We start from the raw sequence: 20,475 nt of genomic DNA, 5'->3' as shown, positions 1-20,475 counted from the left end.
TCCACCTACATGCAAACAAGTGCCCTACCTTATACTACTCTCTTTGCTCTATCTAGAGCTATATCTTTATCTCTTGCTGTGGGCCCCAGATGTTTTGACAATGCTTAAAAGAAACATATTTAATTCAAAACAAACAAACAAACAAACAGCTCAAGGTGCAAATCATACCCATAATAAAAGTTGACTATCAGCAAAAAAAAAAAGAGAGAGAATGCAACCTCTTGCAAAAAGCTGACTGCAAGTATTTGCAACTGTTTTGTGTTGATCCCTTACTTAAATCATTCCATCAAGAAACAGAACCAGTACCACACCCCAAAATAAAACTGACCAAAAGCAAGTTTTCAAACTGAATATCTGACCTTTAGAAGAGTGATTCATGCCATACTGGTTAGTTACCTGGGACTGTTTTATGTTTGCTTGTTTGTTTTAACTGAGTTTGGTGGCTAATATAATACACAAAGCAAATTGAAAATGTTTGACCTGAATCCATATTTTAAAATTCAATAATCAAGTATTTGAGCAAAAAAGTGCTTTTCATGAGAACTCATTCAACAAAGATTGCATGAACAACATTTTGGCAGACAGTGAACACAAAAGAGTGGCAAACCTGGGTAAACTGAAAATCGTTTTCAAATGCACAGCCTGGTTTTCCTGATTGTTTGCTCAGCTCTGCCATTTATATCCTTCAAACAGTTGTAGGTAGTTTTCACGTCTCCCCCTTAGCCATCACTTAGCCAAGCACTACATATTTAGCTCGTCTGATCTTTCCTCTGGAAAACAGTCCCTCCAGCTCCCTTATTATTTTTGCTGTTCTTCTCCCACCTACCCTCCAATTTTCCTCTATCTTTCTGCTATAACAATGCTCAGAACTGAAAGTCCCACCAGAGCTGTACAAAGCAGGGGTGTTACCCTATTAATCCATGATGTGTACACAACTAAACCCCATTCCAAGGCTGGCATTCATGGCTCAGGGAGAGTGCGGGGGACAGGGGCTGGCAGACATGCCATAGTTGCAAATTGGTTCCAAATTTCCACTTGCAATCATTCCTACATTGGTCTCATTCAGTTCCACCCTACCTAGTACACCTGTGATTAGAAAACTTCCCTCACTTCTATTTATACTGCAAAAGTAGTAAGAACCCCCCTTAATTATACCTGTAACTATACCTGCAAGGTTGATAAATAGTAACAATGTATACATCTATATCAGACTGCACCCAAGCAAAGGAATAGTTTAGAACATAAAGTGCCAGATAGCTCCTTTGAGTTCAGTGGCATTAGGCTAATTTACATCACTGCATATTTGGAGAAAATGCAAAGAAAGGCACATTTCTCCATACTAGCCCCAATTCCAACACAAAGTTGCATTTCCTTGAATTCAATATATGACTGTTTTATTTTAAAAGATATGATTATGTCTGAAATGGCACCAATTCAATTCATCTATCTATCAACAGAGTAGACTTTTAAAATATTTATAACTGCCATCCTAACAATAAAGCTCTAATTTAATAGAAACAATAAAAAGACCAGTATCAATTTATGGTAAAACTATACACATTCAGGCACCTACACTGAACCCTGATCAAGATGCATCATTCACACATACATAAATAGGGTCAAATTTTAACTATCCTTAATGCAGGTATCAAGGGTGGCAAAATGCACACAAATACCCCTCTCCTCCGCATGGCAACATAAGAGCAGTCTGCCTCACAAATAGGAAGCAGGTATGCAGTGTGGGAGAAGGAACTGACTTCCCAAAAAATCCTCTCTCGAGAACAAATAGAAACACAGGAAGCGGAATCCTGGCTCCACACCACACAAACCTTGCCATCTGCACACAGGTCCACTACTAGAGCTAGCCAAGTAATACTCTGAAGAGGGTCAAGAACATTTATTTCCCAATTACCCCTTCTTTCAAAGAGCATGGGAATAGCTGTGAACATATCCTATTCCTCTTGGGGTCACCCAGTGGACACTGACCTAAACTCTAGACACAACTTTGTGCAGTGTTCATCACCTGGTGAAATTACTGATGAAAGACTCCTATTTTTTTGCAGGGTGGGATTTTTCAATGGATACGAGTAACACTCATATTAATTATTCTCTGAGCAATATAAATCTTAAGATGTCCTTCCCTATCCATTTCCTCGTTTTAAGAGCTCAGCTTTTATAACTGATGCAATAAGCAAGTGTACTGTTGTCACTAAGAGGCCCACTTAGACTGCTAACAGTTTTATTTTGGGCATCACCAGTTTTTTAAACTTTTTGCACGTTTGTTAATTTGTTTTACTTTTGTGCAGATAAAAGACAGCATTTAGAGTAAAGGGACAGCATGACCTCTGGACTACTAAACTAAAAGGAGGGGAACAGGCCAAGCCAATATTTCCTAGCAACCAGCATCTTTCAGGGACAGACCTGAGAGGCTCAATCAATTTAGTTCATCAAAGAGAAGGCAGAAAGGTGATGATCACAGTCTATAAGTACCTACACTAGGGCAAGAGGCAGCTCTTTAATCTAGCATGAAAAAGTAAGAAGCCCCGATGGCTGGTAGCAGAAGCTAAATAAATTCAGACTAGCAATAAGGAATGCATTTGCAAATAGTAAGAGGGTGGGGGAGTAGCCAACCACTGGAACAAGTTACCTGAGGCTATGTTGGATTCCCCATTGCTTTAAGCCTATAAATCATGACTGGATATACCTTACAATCTATGAATCTCTAGAAGAGATACTTTAACTCAAGCAGAAGTTATGGGCTGGAAGCAAGACTGACTTGGTGAAATTCTACAGCCAGTGTGATGCAGAAGCTCAGCGTACAGTATCACAACAGCCCTTTTTGGCCTTAGAAATTTCTTAATTTATTTTATTTTTGCCAATTTAAAATTGTAGAAAACACTCATCTACAAAAGTGCAATATGTACAAGGATACAGTATGTTGCTTCTGGTCTGCTAAAATATTCACTGATGACAAGTGCTGTTATAGAATATGTTATCCATCATCTTTTTTATTCTTCTGTCAGCTTCAATTAAGAAGAATCATGTCTAGTTTTCATGTAATGGTAATTTCTTAAACGTTCCACTATCCCTGCCCTGGAAAACTGCCTGTTTATGCCAATGAGAATACCTGCCTAATCTCTCATCTTCTATAAAGCATTTATATATCACAGTGCTAAATGCTGTGCAGTATACAGATTAAAAACAACAGGGAAACTGGCCAGTGAAATTTACCCATGTTTTGAATTCAGTGATGTCATTGGGCTGGTGATATTCTGCAGAAAACATTTTAAAAAGAGAAATGTATTTTTAACCTATTTACTCAAACTTTTCTGACTGTGCGCCAGCTAGCAATTAGACTTATTACTAAAATTAAAAACAAACAAGCTTTCTTTCCTTTGAGTTACAAAGGAGAGAAAGCCAGCTGAACTGTAGGATCATAGTGGTTAGTCAGCTAATTCTATAGCCTTACATTTCTGTGCACCAGTACTTTTCCCACCTATCCATTTTTGTCTCTATTATTATAGTAAAGATTTATAGTATGGTAACACCTGAGGCCCAAGGCAAGCTTGAAGCCCCAGCATTGTAACAACACAATGGAGACAAAGCCTTCTATTTCAGTTGTCTTAAAAGATTCTGGATGTTGCACTACAGCTGTTAATTCAGTGGGTCAAATTTAATCCTGAATTAACCACAGTGACTACAGTGGAGTTCCAAAACAAACTATTTTGATCTAATATCTGAAAAATATTCCCTCTATTGATCTTAATCACTGCCAAGTCATCCATGTCATCCAAGATCACATACTGATGTTCTCCGAATCCTCCCTTTGATTCACCACACTCTAGATTCTTTTTCAAATCCCATCACTTCCCCTTCTGTTACCCATCTCAAATCTACTTCTTCCTCTGGGCCTCAGCCTCTAAAAACTATGCTAGAGGGCCATGTTCTTTCACCTCCTGAACTATCACAACCCTTCATCCAGCACCCTGGGTACCAGAAAAGCCAATTTGTGTCAATTACTTGCTTCCCTCGCCAAGAAATTCCTGGAGTAGAAGAGGTCAACCTAAATTCTTTGTCCTTCCAGATCTACCATTCCATTAGAATGACTGGGGACAGATTATACAATTTCACAATTCCTGTCACTTGAAAAGTCAGAGAACTTAGATGGAAAAAGACCTATTGCTTTGCTCTGTTTCCTGCCCTAAACAGTGCAGGATGCATCTACTGGACATCCCAAATGTTTCATTAGTTGGAGTCACATAAGGTTCTCTTTTATGATAGAGCAAAGATGGTTTATGAGCATGTTCAAATTACTTTAGAGGGTAGGTCATCATCTACCCTAAATACATTCACACCTGTCTCAGCTTCATTGATCACGTGTCACAGGAACAATACTACAAATATAGGTAAGGCAGGGACTATTTTAAAATTAGTTATCAAGGCCTAGTGCACATTGAGGAATGTCTTCCCTACTCACTTTGAACAGAAGCTACATTTACTCCAATGAAAGAGCCATGTTTACATAGACTGGGGAGAGGGGAAGAACCAGTAGTCACTGGAGAAGCTGAAAGCACAGATTGCACGTGCTATCCAGGCCTCTGAACCCTTGGAGACGTTGATCTCCATTGCAGATGCCAGCAATGCAACCAGAGTTCTACTGGTGCTGATAACACAGGTGAAGGGCTTGAGCAGATGGTGTCCTTTAGATTGGCAGAGCCCCTACCTAGTCTGAGAGAAAATATTTTACTATGTGTAAAGAATTGCTGCCAGTGGTTGGCCTTACACCCTGGCTTAAACCTGGCATGTCCAGATGAGGAAGGGAATCACAAAGCTGCAGAAAACTTGGAGAGAACTCAAAAAGAAAAGCAGCTCAAATGAGGAAGAGGCTGAAGAAACTGACTTCAAAGACAAGATTTAAAAACTAAAAGGACTAAGGGCTCACCTAAGCTAACAGGGTGGGGGACAAATATCCACCTATAAAAATACCTGAACAGTAAAAACTGCAAGGGGGGAGAAGAATGGTTTAGATTGTACAAGGCAGGCCAACTAAAAGGAAGGGAAAGAAATTAAAAAAGGGAGAAGTCAAATAGAGTAATCAGGAAACTTTCCCTAATAGCAGATTGGAGCAAGCTGCTGAATTTTTCTCCAGGAAGGAGCAGAAGCAGAGGTGTTTACAACCATATAAAGCATTAGAACATAATAGGTGCCCTACCCATGGTCCATCTCCCCAAATATCCTATCTCTGACAGTGACAGGAATGAATGCTTTAGAGAGAAAGCATTGAACAGGGTATACCTAGATTAAATGATCTATCCCCTGTCATATCCTCCCTGGCATCCAGCATCATTGGATTAGAGATGCCAAAGGATACATCACTGTTCCATTTAATAGCTATTGATGGATCTATCACCTATGAATTTGTCTAGTCCCTTTTTGAACCTGGCTGTATTATCTGCCTGTGCAACCTCCTGTGGTAATGAGTTCCCCAAGTTAACAGTGTGCTTGATAAAAAAAAAGTATTTCCTCTTGTTAGTTTTGAATCTGTCTCCTGCTAATTTCAGCAGTTGCCCTCTAGGTGTAGTAGAATAGGATACCTTAAGGATCACTGTAGCACAGAGGGACTAAATGATCTAACAGGCCTTTCCATTTTGAATTTCTGATTCAAAGTACCACAGTTACTTGGCTGCATCACCAGAGTTCTAAGAGAACACAATATAACCATAGAAAATTTGGGAACCAAAAAATGCTTTCAGTCCTCATCGAGAAAGGCTTCAAAAAGATTCTAGGTTTTCCCTTTAAGAAACATTTAAATGTGGGATGGGAGCATGGTTTATCCTCCTTAACTATAGGAGAAGGAATGGAGAAAGGTCAAAGTCCTGTAGATCTCTATGTACTGCTGTGGTCTGGTTTAAGGAACTTGAAAGGATTTGGATTAACTGGCATGTGTTCATTGATTACACACAGACAGAAGTCTGACCTCGGTGGGTAACCATTTCCAGGACAGCTGTTCTGTTGGTGGAACACTGCTCCATTCCAGAAATGAACTCCAACAGTCAAGTTAGTAGCTTGAGTTGTTTCCTCCCAGAAATGTGACTTTAACAAAGTTGCAGCGGTTCCTAGATGAACAGAGAACCAGGAGGACCAATTTCTGCTTGCTTCCATTTTGAAACATATCCACAGAAGATTCTCTCTTAAACATATACTTATGCCATACATTACCATATCGGTAGTTATTCACATTTACTTTACATTTCAGCTGGGCTCAGAAAACAGAGGTATGAATGATATTTATGGTCGGGTATAGAGAGCAGATGCACACGTGGCCACTTGCCACTCCAGGCCCATCATGTCAGGTCCTTGATGTTTGTAAGAGGAGATCAAGCACTGTCAGAGATTCTGATCTTGAGTCCAGCCAGGGGCATTACCCAGAAGTGCTAACGACTGTACAAAAACCCAAGGAGAGAGCACATCCCTGCCCTAAAGAAAGTATCATCAACATTTGACCTAGGATGCCAGCTGAGTGCAACTATTAGGGAAGACTGTTGGGCGCAGGTGTAGAGTCATATCATTTTGAACATCTCATTAACTACCCCAACTGTCATCAACCGGAATCTCAGATTCCATCCCCACCAGATGTAATCTTAGTGTCAAAATCTTTAAAGGAAGACCTACAGTAAAAAGGTAACCAGGGATATGCAATGCCCCAAACATGCTCTTAATTCAGTTATGGAGCATGCACCACTGATCACCCCAGGGAATTTCTGAAGTATTGCATTTCAGAATATAGGGGGCTTAGCTCATGGGTTACCTTTTCCCAGGAGTATGGTCCATTTTCAAAACACCTTTAACAATGCACCGGGGCACCTGAGTGCACAAACACCGGCAACTGCACATGTAACACACAGAAAAGCAGCTGTGTCCCCAGAGTGTGGATCTACAAGCACAGGTACCCCTTCAGACACCCATGGTATTTTAAGCATACACCTTTCGTAGTTTATTTTCAAGTCTCAACTGAAGCATTTATCATCCAATAAGGGAATCTGTATCACTGACAGAAGCATTTGTCAGGGAGGACATCATACAGAAGAGCTGGTTTCTAGCCCCACCCACAACACAACAAAGAAGGAAGATCCAGTGGGGCTCCTATACTATTTTAGGATAAAGGAGGGGGTATACTGTGGTGCTGACAACCACTGACCCCATCCCTGAAAGACTCTGCTACAGTATAGTTCCCTCCCTGCAATGAAGAGGAGTATCTGAAGATAAAAAACTGTACTCTTGCTAGTGACGGAGCTAGTGCTACACTCACAATGAACTGGTGATAGATGTAACAAATACAGGGCTGGACATAAATGCTTACAGCTCACAAGTATTTCAAGAAACATCTCCCCATCCTGTGGTGTGGAGCAGTAGGTCTGAGACATCTCTCATTGAAAGGCCACATTAGATGTTGCTTCATACTGGAGAAATGGCTTGTCAGCATAGTTTCATAGTCGGTAGGGTCAGAAGGTACCTGAGCAGATCTTCAAGTCCGACCCCCTGCCACGGCAGGAAAGAGTACTGGGGCCAAACAACCCCAGGTAGGTGTCTATCTAGTCTCCTTCTGAAGACCCCCAGGGTAGGAGTGAAGACCACTTCCCTTGGAAGTTGGCTCCAGATCCTAGCCTCCCTGACTGTGAAGTAGTGCTTCCTGATATCCAGCCTGAATCAACTCTCAGTCAACTTATGGCCATTATTCCTTGTTACTCCCAGTAGTGCTCGGGGGAACAGGAACTCTCCCACTGCCTGCTGGTCCCCCTTGGCCAGTTTATAGATGGCCACCAGATCCCCTCTCAGCCTTCTCTTGTGGAGGCTGAACAGGTTCAGGTCCCACAGTCTCCCCTCATAGAGCCTGCCCTTTTGCCCCCTGGTCATGCGAGTGGCCCTTCTCTGGACCCTCTCAATGTGGTCCACATCCCTCCTAAAGTGCAGTCCCCAGAACTGGACACAGTACTTCAACTGCATCTGATCCAGAATGAAGTCTCCACAATGTCATTTTATTGGAGTGAGGTTTGGGGGACTAAATTGTAACCATTCCTGACCTAGAAGGCAAGAGGGAAGAACAAAAGGACCTTCCCATACTCCAAGATACCTTCACCCATCCCGTCTTCCTCCTTTCTTCCCCCCATTCCGCATTAAAGTCCACAAAACCAGTGTACTTTTTCTCCAGCCCCCAAAAGGCAACAGAACCAGCTCCCTTTCAGCACCCTTCTCCAGCTAGTAAAGCAGGAGTATAGCACTGGCTTCTTGCTGCAGAGCTGAACCCTCAGTTATGAAAGTGAATTTTCCCAGCAGCCCCAAGACTTTCAAGTTTTACAGTAAAATGCATGGTGAGCAGCTGGACTGCAGCTCATGAGTGCTGCGATGCTGGGGCAGATGGAGTGTCCCACAGGAGTGGGGTGGGGGGTCCCCACTGTGCTTGGCAGTAGACTTGGAAGTGGACCAGAAGCACTTCCGGGTCTGCCGGGGAGCTCATGGGGGGCCCCCTCCTGCACCTCCTCCCTGGCCCAGCAACTGGTGCTTCCTGGGTCTGGGGGGGGTACCTGGGGTCCCCCTGTGGCTGATCACTGAGCTGGGGGAGGCCACAGGGGGGCACCCCGGCATGCTCCCTGGTGGACCTGGAAGTGAACCGGAAGTACTTCTAGTCCACTTCTGGGTTTGCCGCGGAGCATGCGCTCCTGTGGGATGCTCCATCTACCCCAACATCACAGTGTTCATGAACCACACCTGGTACCTCAAGGTATGTGTCACTGGTAGGTGTTGTAAGGCTTCGGCCCCTTTCTGGTCAGTGCCTTGTTCCCTAAAAACATCAGGATGAGACCACACCCTGGGGCAACCAAGATGGTTTCAGGCGCTGCCCCTACTTTCCTGCCACGTCTTTGATGTTAATTGATGGGGAGGCATTTCCCATCGGCGGTTCCAAAGGGGTCTTGATCCTAGCCTTTCTTTGTGCGGCTTTAAATCTTCCCTTTACCCCACCCTTACCACATCCACGGCCTGGGAAGACACTGCTCCCTGTAGTCTTCCCTGGGATGATCTCTTCTCATCCACGTTACCTGCCTCGACCCGAGTTGGGTCTTTCCAGCCGTCAATCCCTCGAGTCAATCCCTGGTCTTCAGATCAACTTTCGGGCAACTAAACCTGCCCTGGCCTGGGCTAACTGTAACTTAGGATAATCCTCAACTGAAAAAGGTGTTCAGCGTCTGCCGATGGGTGCCTGGGATTCTGGCTCCCAGGACCCCTCAATCCCCTGGGACAGGAGAAGGAATCCATCCATCTCTCCACACATTTTTCCCAGGGCCCAGCTGACTAGGAGCTAATCACTCCTGATCCCACCACCTGGTGGTACTTGCCACTTCCCTGTAAGACTCCAGTGCAGCCGCCGCCTGCTCCTCCCTCTTCACCGGGCTGCCTGCAGGGTTTTCCTGTCACTCATTGCCCCTCCCCACCGCAGAACCTGAGCTCTCTGGCGCAGTTGTGGCTTCGCCTGTGCTTGTGAGGAAGAGCTGCTTCTCCCCGCTGTGGCTCTCCAGCGATCCTCTACTCCCAGAGCCTGGACTCCTTGTTCCTACAGCCAGGCTTGCCTGGCTGATGCTGGAGCTTCCTTCCCCGCACTCAGGGCCACTGCCTGGCTCTGCCACCTGTGTCTCCCCAGCTGCTCTTTGAGCAGCCCACGCTTCTCCGAGGCCCCACCCCCGGGGCTCACCGATTCGCAGGCTCAGGAAGCTGTGGAACTCCCGAGCCTGTGTTGGTATTTCCCCGCAGCTGCTGCTTGTCTCCTTCCCTGAGGTAAGTACCGGGGCTTGTCAGGAGGGGTCCTGGGACATGTTGGGAGGGCTTTTGCCTCCCCTCTCACAGTATGTATAAAAAATATTTAAAACTGCGTCTATGTCCAAATCACTGATTCTCTTCAGATTCGGATTCAGCTGATTGAATTAGGGACAGTGATCCAAATCAACAAAATCGAATCACTGTCCCCGATTCGGGCCGAATCTGAATCGAATAGGGCCCATTTCACACAGCCCTAGTGCTCATCTGTCCTCCCTGAAACCTACCTTTCTTGCCACATGCCAAAGAACCTGGGATTGGACTACAGCTAAAAAGAAAAAACAAAGGCTGAAGGCTTCACCACAGAAAGTATATCTACATGGAACCATACAGTGAAGAGGTACCCAAGCTTGCTCTGCATGAACTTGTACAGATACTAGATGCAGATGAGTTGCATTGGTGCTTAGCTCTCCATGGGTTAATTCACTCCCATTGGAACCATGTCACTTTCCCTCCACCTGCAAACAGGAGAGAGAAAGCAGAAAACAAAACCTAAAATCAGAGGGAAAAAGTATCCAGCTAGGACAGGGATGACACACTACAGTTCAGTTTGTTTGATGTTCCTCCACTTGCATGCAATTCTGCAATGTGACACATGGATGGAATTAAACCCCATCAGGTGACTGAATCCTTGACTTCACACTTACCAGGGCCCTGTGCAATATGGAACAGGGAAATGTGACTGGCATGTAACCTATACTTGTGCACAGACTTCAGAGAGAACACAATCGCCCTCTGCATCGTACTTCTGAGCCACTGCTTGACATGCACATAGAGAGGCCTCCAGAATACATGGGTCCTGCAAATACACAAGCAAGAGCCCAGCCCTTGCCACCAGTGACCTTGCCTGGAGGTCCAGCCAATGCCACCAGTGAGAGATAAACAACTCTACATAGGGTGCACACAGTGCGTACAGATTGTGTATAACCACCATCTTATTCCCCACCTGCAGCCTTGTCTACACCATCACTTTTCTGCTAGTGTGGCACATGAGGCTTTTACTAGTAGAAACACACCACACTAACTGTATCAGTAAAACAAAAAATTCAGTGAAAACAAGGCCTGAGATGTATATATTTTAACTCTGTGACCTCACATCACCTATACATATAATTCAGTTATTTGCATACGAACTGCTGGCTTATATACTTCTCTCACCAAAGAAGGCTATTAATACAAGGAAAGGTAGCACTAGAGTGTAGAAAAATGGGGGTAGCACATGAAAGGATTCAGTAAAAGGACACAGACAGCATGCTAAGCATTCCGCTTAACAGAAAAACCAAAGCAGCTAGAAGAACTAGAAATCAAAGAAGTAGGCAGGTGCCCTGTACAAACTAGAAGTCTTTGTATCCTGTAATAAGCCATGCAGCAACCAAAACCCCTGGCACTCAAAACAGGTTACATTTGTTTATATCGATTCAATACAATCACGTTTCCCTTATCCTTATCCTCACCTTCCTCCACCTACTCTCTCTCTTCACTAATTACACCCTCCAATTGTGTCTTGCCTTAAATTAGATTGTAAGAGCCTTGGGGCTGAGGCCATCTATTGCAACTATGCAGTCCTTCGTCCAAGGGGACCCTGATCCCAATACAAATGAATAAATAAATCAAGACACAATGACAACAACTACTGAGGCCATTGGTGCAAGAGACAGCCAGAGGCTGGAAATTATTTAATAATGAGAACTTTAAAAAAAGGGAGCAGTGGCAGAATATACCTTGGAATTGTGATAGGTTTCAGACTGGTTGCATAACATGTTGTAATGGTTCAATACTTTGTACTGTATTAAACCCACTATTGTCAACCCAAGTGTTCAGATGTCATGAGGTAGGCCTCAAAAGCATGATGAGGATTTTAAAAGTTGGGTGCTTTTTATTTGTCATCTAGTTTTTGAGCCCTAATGTTCTCACTTCCTCTCTCCATAATAAGGTGCACTAGAATCTTTGGGTGGGGGAGGTTTAATACTAACAACAGAGTTTCCCACAATCACTCCTCCCCCAGAAATGGGGTTTTAAGTAAAATATCTCAGTAAAATAGTGAGAGTTACCAACAGTAAAATGAGTGAAATACAGGCCCAATATATAAAGCAATTACATTGGTTTAGAAAAACTAATATGTGGTATGAATAAAAACACGAGCACCTTATTTTGGATGATTTCAGTCTCTGTTCTGTGCAGAATTCTGCAGTAGTTGGAGGGGAAAAGCACTTACAAACTACAAATACAGCTAGGGAAAGTTGTCTAGGTATGAGCAAAATGCTTAATAACTTTAGCAAGTGATTCAAAAAAAATAAAGGGGGTATGAAGTAACTATGCTTGTGCATACATAAGAGAGTATACAGAGGAGGAGTGCCACAACTAGTAAGTGCAGTGACCTTTTAATTTTAGATACAAGAATCCAACCCTTTTTTGTTTAAGTGAAAAATCACTTGGGTGGATGACCAACAGGGATTATTGCAAGTCATAACTGGCATGTGCTGGCAGAGTTGCTTGAAAGCCTAGGACTGAGAATGTAAGCAAAGCTCTTGGCCAGAAGTAAGAGGCTACCACAGAGCTACAAGGGAGAAACTTTAATATCCCACCAAGCTCCCTGCCCCTCATTACCAAGCTACTTCTGAGGCTCCCCTCAAAAATCAGGCAGACAAGAAGGGAAGCCCTGCTGCGCTGGTTGGCTGCCCAGGCTGGAGTCTCTCTGGGAAGGGCCAGCAGAGGAGCAGCACATTCTTCACTGGCTTCAGTAAACAAAAAGATGCTTTTGGAACAAAATCCTCCAAAGTGGCAAGAACAGCACTATTGCTTCCATGCTGATGACTTCCTGAAGGATCAATAAGCTAAAGCAATCAATACTCTCAGCCAGTCTGTATTCCCCAGAAGCCTGGCCCCTCATTTGCTATCATTTAACCTCTTCGCAACCATAGCTCTTAAGGAAGAGGAAATTAAGAGAGAAACTACCATTTCAGGTCTGTCCCCAGCTGTTGCTTTGATAATGCAGAGGTTTAGTGGTGCTCCACTCCATCCCCGAGAGCCTGCTCATACATACTCTTTCATGTAAGAGACATTCTGGGCAACAGCAGGTGTGGACAAACACCACAGCAAGCCACAGTATTGGAGCTGCTTTGGCATCCCAAAGAGATCCCAAAGTGAAGTCTGATGCCACATAGGTGAGGGAGAAGGTAGGAGAGACACAATACCAGGCAGAGTAGAGAACATGTGCGTTGTGCACTATATGAACCAGGAGGTAAAACACACTGGGTACATCTGCATAGAAGTCTACAGTGGTGGAGTTCTGCAGGGCTTTATGTGTCCAAAAAAGCCTTGTTCCACATTACAGCTTTCCTGGGGGACAGGTGCACATAAACACTATTTTAAGGCAGGCAAACTAAAAACACAGGCAAAGGGACTTGCCTAATACTGAACAGGCAGAGCATATCAGAGCTGGGATTAGAGCTAAAGGACAATATAGGCATAAAAGATTGTTATAAACTAACTATGAATATAAAACTAGGCTGCAAGTTAAAAGGTTTCTAACTATGAGAAGAATGTGGTCCTGGAATAACTATCCTGTAGGAGCAGTGAGGGCCAAGAATGGGACCCAGAGGGTCTTCCCCTGTCCAAATCCCTTATAAGGCAGTTTGTGGCTCCTGTTTTAAGGCACAGAGATCTCTAACACTGTGGTGAAACTAGAGGGAAACTTGGAAAGAATGACACACCTAAAGGGAAAAAACCCTCAACAGAGAAAGCTACTAGGAACGGCAACTGTAGCATAAAGGGTTTGAGAGACATAAGGATTCATATCTTGAAATGGGAAGGACTGAGAAATCTGCTGATAAAGCAGGGAATGAAAGGGGCTGGTCCCCCGGGCAAGGAAACCTGTCCAGGTCCTAAAGCTGATCAAGTTTTTCTCATCTGGAATGTCTGACTACATGAGCTCTTTAGAGAAAATCCTGGGCTATAACTCAGAGCTCCTGGCCTTTTCCTCTCTAGAACGTATAAAAAGCTGATCAGTGATAGGCAGCATGTCATTTTCTGCTGATCTGGCAAATGCTTTTATCAAGAGAAAACAATTCACTGCAAGGAATAGTAAGAACCTTTGCAAGTTGCAGTCATTCACGTCCCTTTTCTCCATGAAGAAAAATAAGCGGCAAATGACACTTCCTTCAAACATGACATTCAGACTCTGCTGGGCACCTGTGTTACTGCAACCAAAGACTGATGTTTAGCCAAATGGGTGTTTTATTCCACTAGGGAGGAAAGATTCCCAGTAAGACACTCAGCTATTTCTTCCAGACTTTGAAGAGCTTGAGAGCTCAGATTCTAAAAAAAATATGACATTTTCAGACTATTGAGGCTTCTTCTTAAACCTGTGTGTGACTAGATTTACAACAACTAAGTTACTTGGCTTAAACAGGTGAAGGGATATGAAAAGTATACCAACACTTTTTTTTTTTTAATTAAAATATTTTTTAAATAGCTTATAACGTGAATGGCATGTAAGAACAAATAATTGTAGGGCATGAATTTTTACTGGACCTTTTAAAGCAATCTTTGCTTTTCATCTGTAGATGCTACAATTGATGGATTCCCAAGTTCATCACAAACTGTATATATGCACAGGTGTGCATACACACAGGTGAGAGCTGGCTACGTAACAGGGCAACTCTGTCTGCATACTCATGTGCCCTATATGTGTACAGTAATATGTAGCCACTTCTCAGGTGAAGAGCAGGGGACCATCCCCACAGGACGCTGCACAGCAGTGGAGATGGAGAGTAAGAATACACTGGCTAAAGAAAAGCAAGAGAAATGCTTGCATTCACAGACAATGCCAGACAGTGATTAAAACAGATTGAGAGAGAAGGAAAAACCCTCATTGCACCAGCCAAGAAGAGAGGGGATTGTGGTGGAAGGGAAAAAAAAGAGGAAAGTTTAAGATCCTATAAGGGTGGAGTGTGACCAGAGAAAGCAGCCTGAGAGCTTCAAAGGAAATATTCTGCCCCGGTGCTGTCACTGGTTCTATTACTATGGATGACACAAGAGGAGGAGACTGATTATTTTTTATTGTCACATATAATCTGAATCCATGTTTTGTTTTGGTATTTGGAAGCACCTCAAGATTTTTTGTTTCTTGTGGTCAGTAGTGACTTAGCTTTCACCCTGGTCACTATTTATTTCTTGGATCAATACATCTCCACAAAAGTCATAGAATCATAGAAAGAAGGATAGGAAGGGACCTATAAGATCATCAAGTCAAGTCCAGTCCAGTGCCATGCGCAGGAGGTAATTGGGCTCAAATGAGCTCAACGAGTTATCTGTCCAGCCTCCTCTTAAAGGCCTTCAGAGATGACAACTGCACCACCTCTGCTGGAAGCACGTCCCAGATTCTAGTTACCTGTACAGATAAGAAGTTTTTGCTTATGTCCAGCTGAAACTTTTCCTTGACTAGCCTGTGTCTATTGGTCCATGTCTTCCCTGGGGGGAAGGGGAGAGAAAGGGAGGGCGCTGTTCTGAAATGTTATTCACCTAGGTCCTGGTGTTCTTCCTTGACATATTTGTAGGCATCTATCAAGTCACCTCTCAGCCTTCTTTTGCTCAGGCTGAACAGTCTCTCCTCATAGGGCCTGTCCCCCATGGGCCATTGGGCACAACTCCATTTGAAGTCAATGAAGTTACACCAGGACTGAAAGTAGTCTAATCCCTGCTTGTCATATGTTGTCAAACAGTTATTTAGCACTTACATGGACCTTCACATCTATCAAACACACAATGCTGCTGCTGATGGCTAGCATCATTAGTCCCATTTTACAGCTGGGGAAGCTGAGGCATTCAGCAAAATGACTTGGTAATGTAGCAAGTCAGAGACCGTGCCTGGAAGCACACACACCACTAAAAGATATTTCTCCCCTCCATACTCCAGGGGAGGAGGATTACCAAGGCACCAGCTAGTGTCTTGTAGTTCATCTTTTATGGGTTCAGAGTTTCAAACCCAACCCAAGGGCAGAAGGCCATTGGCTATGTTGCAACATGCCAGCCCTTAACAGCACAGCATCCACTACAGCCCATTAGAACTCTAAGCATCTCCAGTGAGACTAGTATCTATCTGGGTATCTGTAATTAATCACAAGGGCATTCAAGCAATAATTTGGCCCATAGTCCCCATGGCAGTGGTTCTGATTTCTTAACTACACCGTTTCACCTAAAGTCTCCAGCTAATCTGAAGGGTAGAACATGGCTCAATAACATGCAAGTCTGCCCTTCAGAAACAGCACGATTGAAGTGCTGACCTCTCCACATTTTTTAAGAATAAAGGGTTGGCCAAGAGTCAAACAGGCCCAGAAACATTCCATTAAAAAATTAAATCAAGTCTTCTAGAAACGGATAAAAGGGCAGCTCACCCTTCTCATTTAGAAGAGGATTTATCTGGAGTTTCTATTAGGCCTGTACATGCTCTCCATGCCTACCTACATGAGAGCTGCTCTGAAGCATCACTTGACTTTGTTTTAAATATCTCGCTACAGTTTCCATTTTAGCTTTGTGAGATGATTATTTTTTTCTTACTGAACTGAAGTTGTACAGCGGTTGAAAATGCTGATGGCTTAACTGGTTTCATTTTTTTTTTTCCATAGCAGCCCTGAGGGGTTTTAACTCTTTCTGCAGCCCTGAAATCCTGCTTTTGGAGTTCAATGTTTAACTCGCGCTGGGAGACTCATAAATATTCGGAGTCACTCTCTCCCTCTCTGTTTGATTAGGAAATGAGCCTTTAACTCAATGTAATCCCCAAGCCATTAACAAAAAAGCCCTCAACAGCTCTACTATTAGAATTTCACTCCTAACCCACAGAGGATTGAATTAGATTAACATAACTACCCGCAATCTGAGTTTATTTTCTGTGCCAGATAGAAATGTGTTTTCAGGAAAGGAAAAGAGAGAGTGAGAGAGCAAGCATGAGCATAATGAAATGTAAAAATAGAGAGATGAGAAAGAGATGGACAGATGTATAGGTGAAGAAATAAAAAGAGGGAGACAAGGGATAGCTGCACAATCTTTAATAAGTAGCTGCTGGCTTTGCAGGGGGGGAGTTGTATTTGGAAGGGCCCCAACAGTGTAGAATTGTACTACTAAGAAGAGTGTTTTCTCCATATTTTCAGAGACTTAAAGATACACACCTGGGCATGCTGTGTTTCCGACACCTGTGCAGCCCATTTGGAACAGGTTTTATTCATAATTCCCATGAGGAGTTATACATAACGAAAGAGAGAAGGGAGGAAGGCAGAGAGAATGCATGCGTCAATCATTACTTTACAGTCAAAGAAACAAATAGACAAGGGTGGAACAAGCAAGATTTTTCATTCCTCAAAATCACAAACAGCCCGGTGACAAATTACATTTAAGAAGTCAGTTTGGAGGAGACTAGGTTGATGGGTGCTTAGTCCGCATAAAATTAATCGTTAGTGAAGCAGAAAGTAAATAATAACAGGCTGCCTTCCACACAATGCATCAAAGTTTTCTAATTGTTTATTTATCTAAACACGCATAAAGATAAAAAAGATGTCCGATAATCTATTGATCTGCATGCTATAAGGCAGTGGGTGCTTGGTAATTTTTCTAGAATTTTTGCCAGAATAAGACAAAGAATCTGCAGGTTGAGCAGGAAGAGACCTATAGTAGTTGTTTAAAAGAGGAGCAGGAGGATAAAGTTGACCTGTTATTGTAACCCAACCAATAAAATATTCCCCATATCCTTAAGACCAAAAGACGCAGGGGGTTTATTGGGAATATTTGTTCAGGAATGTTTGGATCTCTGCAAAGTGTTCAGTCATGGGTAGTTGTAGTCATGCCTGAATGTAGGCACATTGGATTTTTGTCGCATTTGCAGTGGGGCAAGAGGTTGCTTTTTTATTTTAAAATAGTCTGTTTTTGTTCTTGATTTTTTAAGAAAACCAAAGATCAGGTGTATAATAGTGACTTTGTTAATTAACAATCAGCATTTTTCATTTCTTCACTACATTTAAAAAACCCTCCTCTCATTTGTATAATTAAAGTGTGATGTATAAGAAACAAAGAAACAATAAATGCAGTATTGTATCAGACAAAAATTATGGTTTATAGCAAGCATACTTGAAAAAAATGAATTGAAAAAAGAAAATCTTAATGAGTCAAAACTAAGCTTTCTATAGTGAGCATTTTCACAGTGGTAATTTGATTTTTTAGGGGGGGGTTTTGGGTTTTTTTTGCAGAGGAAGCTGTGCATTGCAAGGATCATGTTAAATGTTACTAACTTAAGCAAAAAAAATCAACGTGTTTATCAATTTTGTCCTGCTATCTGACCTCTGTATCAAAATTCCAGTTCAGTAGCTTGAGTCATTACATCCACGATTAGAAACTCTACAAGAACCAATCTGAAACAACTTCCAAAATAAGAGAAACATTTACAAGTTTAAAACTTAGGGACTTATTAAAATGTACACTGAATTTAAAAACCCCATAACAAATTATATGAGCTTTAAAAAGATGATTTGATCTATTTGTAAACTTTCCCCAGTCAATTTTGCCAAAACTATCTTTTATTTCTGAGTACTTGATATTTTCACTAATGGAAAGTCTATAATCTAGAAAAAAAACCACTGAAAAGCAAAATAAAATTTGTAATCTTGATCCATTTCTCAGACACTATAAATATAAGAAATTCCAAAGCAGTCTCATAAATATACAATAAAGGTTTTTTCTATATTGAAATAATATAACTGAAACTAAATTCAGTTAAAATCATCAAATCTTTGAGGCCAAAATATGAAACACTACTAACTAATAAAAACTATTTTAATTTTAATACTTACATACAAAAAGCTGAGGAATAAAAACTAATTGCCAATTCTTTTTCAAACCTTTACAGTAAGAGCTTCTCCTCCTTTTTTTCTTAACAAAAAGCACTCGAAAATGCTCTATTGTTCAAACAATTTTGCATTCTAGATGCTTTAAAGCAAACACCTCATCGACCATCACAGAGACAATAAGTTCTTCTTTTGATTGTCACCATGCCTGACTTCTCAAAGTACTGCACCCTTCTATTGTCACCACAGATAGTTGCTTGGGGACTTTAAAACTTGCTAAACATCAGCTGCTCAGTGCCAAATATATTCCGTAATACAACATTTCATTTTCACAGTTGCGCTACAGAAGGTTTGAGCCAACACTGCTACTGAAGGGAGAAAAAGGGGGTTCTTTTTGCAATTGGCTGCTGAAGTTTCCAGGTTTATGGTTCCTTTACCAGCACCAGTCAAATCACACCTGTCCTTGGTAAGCCCTTAAGCAGAGTTACATTATACATTGACCTTTTCCGAATGCCAGCAAACCTGACTATTCCTACTTCCCAAACAATCTCATACCACTCAAACTTTCATTTGGTTATTTCAAGAAGGGAAAAAAGAAAAAAAAACAACCCAAAAGCCACCCACTTGAATAGTGAAGCTGACAGATTTACATAAAGTTCTGAAATCAACTCCTCAGCGCCTGGGTCACCCTGACCTTCCTTTGACAGTGTGAAAATGGCAAAAATAATTTCCTTTAGCCACATTGTGATGCTGCCAGGATTTTAAGCCCAGATAAAATGATCAGTGCAGGGAGATATTTGGAACCAAAAAAAAAAAAAAAAAAAAATCACAATAAAAGGGAGAAGTTGGGTACTTACATGCTGCAGGTTGAGAGATGAAGCACAGGGCTGGAATAGAATTTCCCTTGCCCTCAGGTGTTTCTAATTGCTGATTAAATATCTTTTGGTTCCACCCGTACCAACCGACAGTCCCTTCTGCGTCTCTGCCTCTCTTTGTGACTAGGACACAGTACTCCGAGTCCCAACCTATAAATAGATCCCAGCTCCGTGATTGATATAACAGGCAGCTGACAAAAAAAAAAAAAAAAAAAAAAAAAATAACCAGGTCTTAAGCAAAGCAGGAAAAGCTGGGCTTTAAACTCTGCACTGCACCCAGGGAGGAGGAGTCCCCACGGTCATCCGTGGGCATAGGAAAGGGAAAGTGCAAGGGAATTACTTCCCCAGCAGCATTTACAGCAACTTGAGGCATGCAGAGCAAGTGAACAAAATTCAGCGCACAAAGAGAAACCGAACAGTACAAATGACAGTTTAGATCTGACTCATTAACGCAATAAAAAATAAGCAGAGTTTGAGGACTCTGACAGAGTAGGAGCAGAGTTTTACATTCTGTGTTGTGCTCCAACCCTTTTCCATAAAAGTTTATATTCCTGCTGCAGAATAAACTGCAATGGATGCCTGGGTTAGTAGTGCTGAGGTGAGACCATTTCTAAAGGGACTCTGCAAAAAAACTCAAAAACTTTGCAGACTGAAAATAAAGTTCCTGTGCCCCAAGCTCCATTTGATCAGGAGTGTTCCTGAAAACTAGTGTCAGGGTATTGATAAAGCTCTCTAGGCTAGACAAACCCCCAAGCAACCATCCCTCACTGGCTGCCATTAGCTCAGCAGAACAAGTTACTCAGTTTCAGGAACTTGGGCTTTGGTCAGCCCTTTCCGACTCCTAAATGCATAGCAGCAGTAGTGACATCTCAACGGGATACATAGCTCTCGGTGGTAATTGG

At 42.4% G+C, this 20,475-nt stretch overlaps 1 protein-coding gene across 2 annotated transcripts in view; it reads right to left on the bottom strand.

Moving 5' to 3' along the window:
* The window catches only part of ESRRB (estrogen related receptor beta), a 162,979-nt gene extending 143,288 nt beyond the window's left edge, over positions 1–19,691 (bottom strand). Inside the window, exons 1-2 of one of the 2 annotated variants that reach the window (XM_090033749.1) lie at positions 19,556–19,691; positions 10,212–10,325 (exon numbers count right to left, since the gene is read on the bottom strand). In XM_090033749.1, coding sequence (XP_089889875.1) covers positions 10,212–10,228 — 17 coding nt within the window. In that variant the 5' untranslated portion in view covers positions 10,229–10,325; positions 19,556–19,691. The remainder of the gene's footprint in view (positions 1–10,211; positions 10,326–19,555) is intronic. The other variant, XM_090033750.1, reaches the window with a different exon arrangement.
* Positions 19,692–20,475: the final 784 nt, after the last annotated feature.

This window comes from Crocodylus siamensis, chromosome 2, assembly GCF_052110815.1.
Source record: "Crocodylus siamensis isolate JL-2025a chromosome 2, ASM5211081v1, whole genome shotgun sequence".
NCBI classification, from domain to species: domain Eukaryota; kingdom Metazoa; phylum Chordata; order Crocodylia; family Crocodylidae; genus Crocodylus; species Crocodylus siamensis.
The sequence above is the reverse complement of the archived record's forward strand: the minus strand, read 5'-3'. Positions and strand labels throughout refer to the sequence as shown.